A 13026-nucleotide genomic window follows, 5' to 3' on the forward strand; every position below is an offset into this window, starting at 1 on the left:
TCAGCACCACTAATTTCTGAATTGGTAGTCCTGTTGCTGATTGGTCGGGTCCTTGACTTTCTTTAACATAGGAAGTATAGGAAGTTGACTGTCTGTGTCTCTCTAATTTGTGGTCGGCTCTTGCCAAATAGTTTGTTCAAGAACTGAGTTATTGTATGGCAACTGGAACAAATATGAGTTTGAAATTCTGTTCATGAACCAATTTGTTCAAAAACTGGGGTTTAACTGTATAATGATTAATTTTTGACAAATAGAACATGACTTGGGCATACCTATATCAACCACACATCAAATGTTAAGATCAATTCATTACCAAGCATTATTTGAACAGGAGACAGTTGCAGTATGGTCACATCTTATCCCCAGGCATGGCAACAAAATTGAATAATAATATTTCTTCAAAAGTATGCCTTTTAGAGATAAAGCAACATTTCTTAGCAATGCAGTTGTAAATTGCCACAATTTTTACCACTGATACCTAATAATTGCTGAGGGATATGCCAGATTGATATACAGCACTGGTGGTACTGTACATTAACATTTGGTGCAATATTATGAATAGGGTAACTTGTTGATGCATACTTTTTTCAAAGCACTTTTGGTGGGTCTTAGATATCTTGAAAAATAAGTTTGCTGTTGCTATGTAATGTGGTGCATAACTCACACACACACACACACACACAATCAAGATGCCAGAGTTCACCTTAATTACTGAATCTTTCCGAATTGCTGATTGGTCAAGAAGGTTTTGTTTCGTAGCTTGCAAGATCTGATCAAACACCACTTGATTTCTTCCTTTGAGTTTACATCTAAAATGTAGTGTATTGAACATCAAAATTGCAGTGGTGTGCTATGACATTTGATGATAGGGAAGCTGTATAAGAAGTCGACTTACAGGGCAATCAGTTAATTGCGCATCAGGGTCCATTCATATTTGTTTGTTCGATAAGTTAGTAAAAACCGTACACTTCTTTAAATGTATTTTTAATAGGTTATCTGACATACTTAATAAATAAGCAAGTTCAACATAATTATCTTTGTTATTAGATTCAATAAATTCCCTATGCCCTCTAAATGCCAATTCTCGCTTTGAGAGAAAACATATAATATCTATTAATTTACATATAATATATCTATTAGCCATAATTATCTTGTTATAATTTTCAATATTTATTTTATATTATTTACTAATGTTAAATTCTATTCCGCTTTAATTTCCAAATTGCTTCAATTTTACAAAATAATCGATGTGACATTTACGATTTTTGTGTCTTTTGCCAGCTTTACCCAAATTATTTAAATCATCAAAGCCATTCTTATTCCACACAGTAATTTCATTTGAAAATAGTAGGCAAGGCCGACAAAACAATTTTTGCATTTTTATGCATCCACAAAGCCATTTTACGTCTTCATAAATTTTATTGTTGATGTATTTATAATTAATTTAGGCATTGGTCTTTCTCTTATAATAATGTTTTCTTTTTCATTATATGGTCTCGAGCCAAAACTTTTTAAAATAAATTTTCAATATCACAATTACATTTTGAATCGCTAGCCACAATACAAGGGCTAAAATTAAAAATAAAATTATAAAAACTTACTTGTTAAAATAAAATGTGTGGTGGATATACATACCTGGTACAAAATATTCTTCAATTGTATTAATATACTTTAAAAGAAACTTATAATTAAATATAACTTTATAAAGAAACGTACATAAAAATAACAAAATATTCTTTACAATCCATTTAGTGAAATAGCTCCCTAAGAGTGACTACTGAATGGAATCGGAGACAGTCCTGGTAGGTGTGCAGTGCATGCATGCACGTGGGCTGCCAAATCTCAAGGGTGCCGATATCGGTCAATGTAAAATGCCTCTTTTGTCGCATCACTAGTATATGTCAAAGGACACGACAGGGTTGTAAATTTTAAACGTTTCTCACCATAGCTGTAAAAATCTACATATGCTAAACATAATAGATTGTCCGTCATTTGTTTTCTAACTGATTCGTTTTAGGACCAGGTGTCCATGGAAATTTCCAAACTTTACAACTTTTCAACTTACAACTTAACACTCTTGTTGAACTGGAAAAATTTCTGTCTTTATTACATCTAATATTTCAAAGAAATCAGACCCCACTGTACTTGGCTAGACATTGGTTCAGTTAAGCTTTTAAGTAAAATTTCAGCTCTTTTGGCAGGGTTTTATTTATGTCCCTAATTCCCTAATCTCTTAATTATTTAACTACTACTTAAGTAGAAATAAGTTGAAACCAGTTGCTTTGTACTCGAATATTTGTAATCTTGGGAAAGAAGTGGAAAGACAAATTTTTATGACAACGATACATAAATCGTAAATTTAAGGAATATAAATTCTGCAGCTTTTTTTGTACCTCACGCATCTCATTCATTAAATTTAGTTGTAAATGATGCTGCCAAAGTAACAGTTAATTTTTTAACATTGTACAAGAATTGTACACATTTTTTCTGCATCCACTTATAGATGGAACATACTAAATCGTAACATCACTAGTTTAACATTGAAATTCGTAAGTAATATAAGACGGGAGAGCATAACAAATATATCAAATATTTTAATGGATTTTTTTTAAAACTCCTGTCAACTATACAGAACTATCATAAGAACATACCAGTAAATTTCTATTGGTTGGATTAAGTTATAAATCTACTCATGATTCACATAATCAGGCGAGGGCAGCCAAATATCTAGCCAGCAGGCGGTTAACAGCCCAGAACCAGTCCTAGATAAAATCATTGGAAGCATTATACAATATTTTGGTGTGTAGCTTCCATCAGCTAAACTGGGTGAGGTTGGTGCTCTGTAAAGTGCATGCGCAAATGCTTATAATCTGGCTGCTTGGAAGCTGACCCAGTTTTGACAATACAGCGCTTCCATTCCGCCACTGATATTCGAATATACAATAGCAATCTTATGGTTTTTTCAAACATAGTATAGAAATTTGTAATAAGATACATAATGCAATTATAATAAAATATTAATTTTAATTCATTCAAAGTACGTTAAAATATGAATATAAACATGCAATATGTATTTATATTTTAGAAAATACAAGGGAGGCGGCACTTCCACCACTTCCAAGGACGGAATGCCACTGCAAAATTGTGATGCAACCAACAACAGCATCAAATAGTGATAGCATAACTTTTCCAAAGGAGTCAAATATTAGAGTAATTAAAAAAAACAATAAAAAATTGCTTATAATTTTAACTTTATTGTTATTTTCTGATATAAATTTAAAACTCTATATAAAGAAAATAATGAAAATAATAAATAGTGAAACAAAAATAATAATCTGCTAATAACAGAAATAAATATTTTGTTTAATGAGAAATCTTCTGTTATTTATTTGATTTTAATTTTTCTGAAGTCAGTAGCTATTAAAGACTTCTGATAAGACTACTGTTGACAGACCACCCAACTACACCTTAAGTTGCTTAGATAATTTATTTAAATGTAAACAACTGTTGACATTTTTTGTATTCAAGAATACATTGACAAGATTTATCAGCAATGCAGATGTTTATACAATGTGCTGGAATGAGTTTTAAATCATTCTGAACTGAGAGCATGCACAAAACATTTATTTCTCTCAAGAATGATAAGAACATGATCTAATGGATGATTTCACAATTTTATCATTAATTGGTTTGATGATGTGACAATGTGCAAAAAATCTGACATTAGATTTTCTGCATTACCATTTCAACTTGCAAAAGTTTGTTCACATATTCATGCACACTAGCCTTTACATTTATTCAGTTTTTAAGCAAGAGTTCTTGGAAAAGTAGAAAAGATTTCTTTTGTTTGATGGATATGGCAATTTAACACATGAGCAATCTGCCAAAGGAAAATGCCTCCTGGAAGAACTTTCTATGGGGGAAACTATTTAGGTGTTAGACACATAATGAAAACCCAGAAAACTCCAGATGGCCAGCATGTTGGTGAGGTACAAATCTTCTATCAACTACCCAAATTTAGACTACTTGGCTACCAATGGGTACAGAAAAGTGAAAGGGAATGAGACTCCTGATGACTTGTGTTTCACATGAAGCACTATTGACATATTAGAAGAATTTAGCAAATTGTAAAATAAGATATTCTTTACACAATAGATGCAGATGACCTTTGGTCTTCGTAAACAGAAAATGCATAAAACACATTCTACATACATTGCAGTGACACAAAATCACAGACACTGACAATGGGAAAAGCAACAGAAAAGACCCAGACAAAAAATGCAAATAAGGCATTGCCCAGCAAAACAAAAATGGTTTACACATTTGCTGAAGTTTTTATTTTAGCAAAAAATAAATTACATAGGGCATAGCTAGGACCTAGAGTTTACAGAACTGAGTCCCTGTAATTTGGGGCCTTGTGCATGGGCACAGTCTACACATTTAGTAATCACCACTGTCTAATACCCCGTTTGCACTGAGTATTTTGATCTAGATCAGGGGTGTCCAACCCACAGGCCGCATGCGGCCCAAGGCAAGTTCCAATGCGGCCCAATAAACGTGTAAACAAAACCAACAAATTCTTTTATTTTTGTTTATTTACTTATTTCAACGGCCTAAACTTAAAAAAGAAATTTCACAAAGCTGTAAACTTTTATACATATTTTATTTTTGAGTGAAAAGGAAATATTTTCAAATACTTGGAGATGTGTGAATGACGAAGGAATACTAAATAAAGCTGAAGTTGTGACTCAAAGGATTATAGACCCAAATTTGAGAAAAGGAGAGAAAGGCCAAAAGATAAAAAGTAGTGAGGAAGGTTGGAAAATTAAGGGTCAATATTTGCATAACAGAAGGTCTATTTAACCTTTATCATACTTTTTATCTTTTGGCCCCTCTCTCCTTTTCTCAAATTTGGGTCTATAATCCTTTGAGTTCCAACTCCAGCATTATTTTATATTCTTTCCAGCATTGAAAGACCATTGAAAGATTTGGCTACCCTTTTTTCAGTTTGGCGTAAAAATTTTCATTTTGCGCATTGGCTACTTTCTGGGCTACATATTATTTATAAATATATTAGTCGAATAAAAATGCACTTTAAAATGGTGTTTTGTCGTTTTTTATTAATTAGAGACCCAAATAAAACAAATATTTGTGTTTTTCAAATAAATTTTTGTTTGTTTCCTTTATAATAAATGAATTTATTTATTTCTAAGTAAAAATTGAAAGGGTCTGTAGAAGTAATTTTTTAAAATATCCTTATTCGTGATAAAGTTTTAATATTTATTACTATAATCTAGACATGTTAATCCTTAAATATACTTGTATATTTAAGGATTGGGTCACAAATATATTGTATATACTTGTGGCCCAAAACTCCATGACTTCTTTTAATGTGGCCAAGAAGAACAAAAAGGTTGGACACCCCTGATCTAGATTGTGACCAAGGTTGGCGACTATGTCGTGGTGTGACCTCTCTCAACTGTTTCAATCTCGACTGAAATGAGGTTCAATCGCGATCGACTCGAGAGTTCTTGAAACTAGATCCAGTCATAGGAGAGATCCGACAATCCCATGCATGTGAGAAAATACAAGATGGCTGCAGAACATGTGTCAGGCTATCAACAGAGAAATAAATAAGACATCTGGAGAGAGAATGCATTCTGTCAATTATTAGATATATGGCAAGAAAAAGTATTTATTTCTAACAAAAACTTTGTTTGTTGGTGTTCGTGACTAACTGTGTAGTTATGTCAGTTTTATCATCGCATGTAATAGCCGGGTTCTTCTCAAGTGGACTGCCTGTGCGAACAGCTTGACGTTCGTCTGGTGACAGTTACAATCCAGATTGTAGGTAAATCGAGATCGAAGTGAGTTGCGGGATGTGTGCAAACGACATCTATTATAATTTCTAAAAACTAATACTTTCAATATGGGTATCTTAAAATCATCATACAGATCAAAGAATTGCCATCACTGATAAAAACAAAAGAGCAAATTAAAAACACTCCTCATCATGTTCCATTCACAGTTTTCTCAAAAATTTCTAGCAAAGAGTAATGCTTTGCCTTGAGAAAAATGGTGGCAATATTAAACAGTTTTTGTAAAAGAAATTTAAAAATAAACTTCAGATTTTAAGAAATACATACAACTAACAATATTAAAGTTAAAAAAGCAAAGGTCCTCACACTTGGACATACACACATACAAATAACATCTTCAGAAAGATGTAAATCTGATTGCAACATCCACTAGGTAACAGATACAATATAGATAAAAATAATGCTGATGGCACATCATCAAACAATGTCACTAAAAACACATGAAACAAATCAACATAGCATATTTTTGAGTATTTTAACAAGACAAACTTGAGAATAGGATTTCCATTTGAAAAACATTTTTTCATTATGACACTGAAAATATGACATCTACATGACCTTGACTAACAGTCATATTTTTTCCCTCTGGTTCTTATAACTGTTGTTCAGGCATTTTTTTTTTGTATTGCTTAGTTTTTCAGATGTTTGACTTTTCTGGTTAAAATGAGACATCTTACATATAATTCTTATTGTTTTAAAATATAATGTAGCTTTCACTTGGTAATATAATACTATGATTATATCTGATGTGTATTAAACTATGAATATTCTGTAAATAATCATTTGCATTACGTAAAATTAATAAAAATATTTAAAATGCAAGTATCAACTTCTCACCTCTGACAGACAGATGCATTGAGACAGAAGCAAATCCAATATCATTTTCTGCAACACATTCATAAAATCCTTCATCCTGTTTTCGAACTTTAAACATATATAAATCTCCAGCTTGACTGACATGATGATGATTATCTTCCATTTTAAGTATTATTCCATCTTTTTTCCAAGTTATACGTGGTGGTGGATCACCTTTGGCATGACATGGTAACTCAATATTTGAGCCAATTATAGCTTTCATATCATCAGGTGTTCGAGAAAATACAGGTGGTGCTGTAAAGTAGCAATATTTAATACTATTCAATTTTATTTTAATAGTCTTTATTTGTAAAAATTAATTTTCTGCCTAAAGCATTTCTTTTAGTTAAATGTTAAAAGAGCAAGATTATTTGAAAAGAATGAACAGATATATAATTGCCTAATAAGTTTTCAATAAATTATATACACCAGATGTTTGGTAAAAAACTCACCATAGGAGCATACCTGACAAAATAAGAATGCTGCCTAACACAGCATGAAATACAGGATTTTGTCATTTTTTAAAGTATTATGTGAAAAAGTTTTGACTGCCAAGCGTTAATGCTTTAGGGATCATTTTTTCTATTAGAAATTGATTCTCTTGTCAACCATATGATAGATGTCTCTGAAGTATATTGTGCTAGCCATGGAAAAAACACAAGCTGGATGAATCAACTGATGAATAAAATCAGTTAGATGGACAAATAAAATTAAAACTAGTTTTTAGAACTATATTTACACATGGATTTTTGATTATTTGTAAAGGTTCTCTCAATATTTAAGACACTAAATAATAATATATTCCCAAAAATTTCAGTTGACATGTGATAAAATTTTTAAAAAAAAGATTTGATGATTTTGGTACAGTACATACAGGGGTCCTATTCAAATTTTTCTTTTAAATTCCCTGACTTTCCTCTGACCAACTTTGTACAAATTTCCTGACCCTCACATCCCTTACAATATAGCACATTGATAAAATAAAACAGCATTTGACTTACTATGCATATATGCCATTGTTTCTCCAACTTTTTAATTAGTTATTTTACCAAATTACTTAACAGTTATATATTTTTTTATTATTGTCAAATTATTAAAACTAAAAATAAAATGTTTTATTAAATTAAAGTACAGTTGAATTCAGTTATAATAAACACAGATATAATGAGTTCATGGTTATAATGAGCAAAACACCATGAAAATTTTAATTTACATATATCTCCATACATTTGCTCAGAGTTATAACAAGGGTATTTTACGGATATACCAAGCAAATTTTCAGTAGCTAAGCAAACACACAAACATTCTTAATTGTTCTAGTAGTAAGAAATTGATACCAAATTCGTGAAAGAGATAAAACTGAGAGGATTACTTAGTTTTATGATCACTGGATAATCAGTTTTATGACCTGCATGAATTACAAGCCTATTTATCACTTAACTTTCTTTTTGGAAACCATCCCCCTCTTTCTTGACTAGATTCTGGCACTACTCTGCCAATTTACCTAATCATCACTATTGTAGTGATTATCACTAAGTATATGTATTGTCGTCATTATATATATATATCTATATATTTCGTATTGTCGCGTATCGGTGTGTGTTGTAATTTTATTCTGTAAATATGCATCACATCTTGCGGTGTGGTGGTGGTCATGCTCGCGATTGGCCCCTGCGCTCTGACGTGTGTTACCACGTCATGTACATGGCGCGGGATATAAATGGAAGAACCATGTGTATGAGGTACCTTTTTTTCTCCTGGACAGTGTCCGGTCTGCGACAGAAGAATTGAATTGAAGTGCGAAAGGAAAGAGGAAGGAAGGAACAACCACATGGAAGTGGAAATCAGCGTACCAAGAGAGAGACATTACACGGAGGGGTCAACTATCATCGTCGATGTAAGAATATTGTATTAGTCCTAACCTAAAAGATCCCTGATTGTCGCATCGCGTAAGTTATGTTAGATCGTTTTTTTGTTCTCGTGTCGAGCTAGAAAGGGTGACGGAATTCCCATCTATAACTTAAAATGTAAATGAACCTCAGAATTACATCGTTCTCTGATTAAATTTGTTTTGTGCCTTATCTTTTTGTGCAGTCCTTATCATTCTTATCCTCACTTTCACACTGTTTTACTTTGGTATGCTACAGCACAACACTATGAATGTAAAATTGCCATATACTCTGATTAAAAACAAACCCTTATATGAGAAAAATGTCTATGATAAAAATAAAATCTCTCTCATTTTACAAAAAAAGTAGAAATTATTCACAAGTACAATGTGGTGCTAAAAATGTCAAAGTGCATAGAAAGTTTTCTTTGTCATCTTTGACTGTATTGACATTATCAAAAAATAAAGCAGTCATCAAGTTTAAGATTTGCAGATAAAAACAGTCAAAAGACTGATTGTTAATTATTGTTAATTAGTATGTTAATTAGTATTAACTTTAATTAAGAAAAAATAAATTATTAAATATTAATTATATTGTAGTTTATATAACTATTAATAAAAATACAATGTAATGTAATTACATATATTTATATATTTTTTGAATCAACTTATTTAGAATTAAAAATTAAAAGATAGATTTCATTAATTATCAGTGGTGTAGCTACAAATTTTGCTGCCTGTAAGGCACTTCCTATGTGTTTGCACCCAAAGAAGCCACCCATTCTCCCCCTAGTTATGTCACTGCTCTTTACGAATATAACGAGTAATGGTTATAACAAAGAAATCTTGCCAGTTCCCTAATGCTCATTATAACTAAGTTTGACTGTAGTTTATTCTGTTATTAATCCACAACCATAAATCTACATGGAATTGAAAAAAAGAAAAAGCAAATTATTTATTTATTATTCATTAACAAATCCTGTATAATCCATATACGAAAGTATATATTTATTAAATTTATCTCTTAGTAAATTTCCTGAACTTTATAAAATATTAATAAATGGGAAAAAAAAATCAGAAATTGTTTTGTTATACAATCAAAATTATTAAAATTAAAAATGATAAATAATTTTAAATTAAATGGTATTATTTATCATCGTTTTTTGTACTTTGTAAATTTTTGGAGAAATTTTGTGTATACAGTGGAGCGTCAATTTTCTGAAAGTCAATCATCCGAAAGAATTCCAGTCTGCAAATTTAAATTTTCACCAGTGCTGTGGCGCTTCAATCTTTGGCTATGTCTTGGGCTACTCAAATATTTTACGTTTTTGATACTAAATTAACATCTGAAGTATAATTTTTTATTGTTTTTATATTTTTCAATATATTTATTTTGTTTGTACAAAATAAAAAATTAATTTTTAACAATACAATAGTCTCTGTTAGGCTTAACATGGACGAAAATTCAACGCGAAGCAACACGCAACGGATAAAAATTTTAACATCGGATACGTTAAACTATTTTTTCGTATATAAATCGGTTATCCGAAATATCAGTTATATGAACAACCCCAGTCCCCAATTGATTCAGAAAAATCAACGCTCTACTGTACTTGGGAGAAATTTTGGAACCTGAAAATATTCTGCATCCCTTTTCATAAGCTATATTACACAACATTACTTCTTGTTGCCTGCAGACAACTACACTTAGTCAGGCATATTGTCAGCAAAAAATCAACAAGGCAGCCAAGGAGGCAAATTTTGACAAATTTCCTGACTTTCCATAACTTTGTCCAAACAATAATGAAAGTTCCTGACTTTTCCCAACTGTGCCAGGTGCTTAGGAACCCTATACATGCACTTAAAAAGGTTTTCCACTTCTGTCCTGACAAAAAATAATATCCCTAAAGCAATTAAAGTGCAACAGCCAAAACTTTTTCCATATAATATTTAAAAAAAATGACAGAAAAACCCTTTTTTGTGCTATGCTGGGGGGACACTCTTGATTTATCAAGCACTACTGACAAAGGAAGAGTACATTTTTACTAAACACTTGGTATATAATCTTTCATAAAATTTTATATATTTTAATAATAATACTAAATTTCTTAAATTTTGATTTTAGAATAAAAACTATTTCTATCTGTAATAAAATTATATATATCATACCTTTTTCTCTAACAAAAAGAAAAGCACTTGAATTTCTTTGCCCTATCTCATTTTCTGCTTGGCACTGATAGAAACCCTCATCTGATTTTTGAGTGTTGTAAATACGTAACATATTACCCTCATCAAACACTTCAAAATGTCCACTAGTTAAGTTGAGTGGTTGTCCTAAAAAACAAAATTACACAGACATTTTTAAAATTCTTTTTGAAAAATATGCCATTTTCAAATAATAATTTATAGGTTGTTAATTTAATATAAAAACATTTCTCTTATTTCAAAATTTTTGTTCTAAAATAATTATAAAATTATTCATTTCTATAATTTTAAATTTGTATAATAATTTTCAATAACTTATAATTTGTATAAAGAAAATTTAAATGTAACATTTCCTTTCTACAATGATGTAAAATTATAAGCAATCTAAAAAAATTGTTTATATTTCTCATTAAAATGTTTTAAAAAATAACTGATTGTATTTACCATAATTTTGGGTGGCTAATCCACAGGTTATCTCTGTTTGAAAGATAATTTGCAAGAGTACATGTTATATATTGGGGATGGTTATCCAATTTTAAATAACAAACAAAAGTAAAAACACTATACAAATAGTTGTTGGCAGGCTGACAACCCACTGGACTGACAATTATCTATTCTTATGTTTGGAAGAAATGACACCAAGTGCTTAACTATACTTCTCACTGGTTTTACAACTCTGTCTTATTTTGATGGATTAAGATTTAACTTTTTAACAAATACTGTACTTGCAATTAAGATAAGATTAATCTTCAGTCTAATACAGAATACAAGAAACCGAAAACAATTAAATCTTATATCTTTCTGTATCATGATAATGCTTTTGTGAGGTTGAGGACCTGACCTTTCTTCAATTTAAGGAGAATTTAACCAATTTCTCCATCGCAATTGTTAAGAAAACAACACACAAAAAAGGATTGAATGTCACCCTTCTCATCAACAAATGCAAATAAATTATAACAATCTATTGTTAAAAGAGAGGAATGTCAACCTTTGAACGAGTAAACAGGATGAATCTAACATTTCACAAACCAAACATTACCCTATCTGCCTGTTTAGACAACATCTTACTGTCATCACCAGCTCACTTATGACCCAACAGCTGCAACTTCATCTCCAAAAACATCCAATCACCTGATCATTTTCCCAGTCCTAAAGAGCATATAACAACAAAGCATCCAAACTTTGGGGCAATCATCCACTGGGAACAACCTCTCCCAGACCTGTCCCATCATAATAGAGGCAGACATTTGCCAAGAAGTGATCGGTCCACTTCCATCCGCTCAACTCTCGTCTTCCCTACACAATTCGACAATGGCCCAACAATACCTCGACTAGAACCATGATCGTCTTACCAACATCAAATAAAAAGGATCACGAGGCATCATCACTCTCTCCCAGGTATTTTACATAGAATTATTAACTCTCTCGGTCGACTTAGAATATAAGTTAGATTTAGTTCTTATGGAAATAGCTACTCGCTATAATTGTTCATCTTGAGCTTATGATACACAAAACTAACATTAAGGTTATGTGACTTTATTATGTTTGTCCTCTGTAATTTTTATTATAGTTTATAGTAAATTTGTTGAGTTAAAGCCGGTCTCTTTATTTCGGGATCAGCTGATACGTCATCAACTTACCCATGATCCTCCCCCACTCAACTAATAGCCCTCCTTTTTTTTTAACTCTGTGAACTGAATAGATCTGAATAATCACAAGTTAGGACACATTTAACTCTATCTTAACTGGTGTCAGACCCTGACAGGAGACAGAAATCTCTTGATTTCCTTGTCTCTGATAATCTACAAAAGCCATCCAGTGACAAAGTGAGTGGGTCTTACCGACTTGTCGAATAAGTGGTCTATAGGGAACCCCTTTGGCCCCCAGCTTCTCACACTTTCCATGCTCCCAATATTGTGTTCTAGTCTCTGTAATTGATTGCTTGTGCTCTAGATTAAAGAGTATAAAGATACCATCAATAAAGCCAACCCTAATACAGAGCTCACAGCATATGTGCTTGCTGATCCCACTTCTATCTCAGTGGCTTGGAACCAAGATAAAATAATAGAGAAAATCAGATGAGGCAGATAAAACATTCTGAAGCATGTCAAATTTACAAAGCAACTCTAAAGGGGCAAGCAATCAATTGCAGAGACTGACACAATAATATTGGGAGCATGGAAAATATTACTAATATGA

At 31.5% G+C, this 13026-nt stretch overlaps 1 protein-coding gene across 1 annotated transcript in view; it reads right to left on the minus strand.

The window, feature by feature from the left end:
- The window catches only part of LOC111638614 (peroxidasin-like), a 95887-nt gene that overhangs the window by 19378 nt on the left and 63483 nt on the right, over positions 1 to 13026 (minus strand). The window contains exons 12-13 of the mRNA XM_023384356.1: positions 10792 to 10956; positions 6717 to 6989 (exon numbers count right to left, since the gene is read on the minus strand). Coding sequence (XP_023240124.1) covers positions 6717 to 6989; positions 10792 to 10956 — 438 coding nt within the window. The remainder of the gene's footprint in view (positions 1 to 6716; positions 6990 to 10791; positions 10957 to 13026) is intronic.

The sequence above is a fragment of the Centruroides sculpturatus genome, unplaced genomic scaffold, assembly GCF_000671375.1.
Source record: "Centruroides sculpturatus isolate CEXI.00-Female unplaced genomic scaffold, Cexi_2.0 scaffold1183, whole genome shotgun sequence".
Classification (NCBI taxonomy): Eukaryota; Metazoa; Arthropoda; class Arachnida; order Scorpiones; family Buthidae; genus Centruroides; species Centruroides sculpturatus.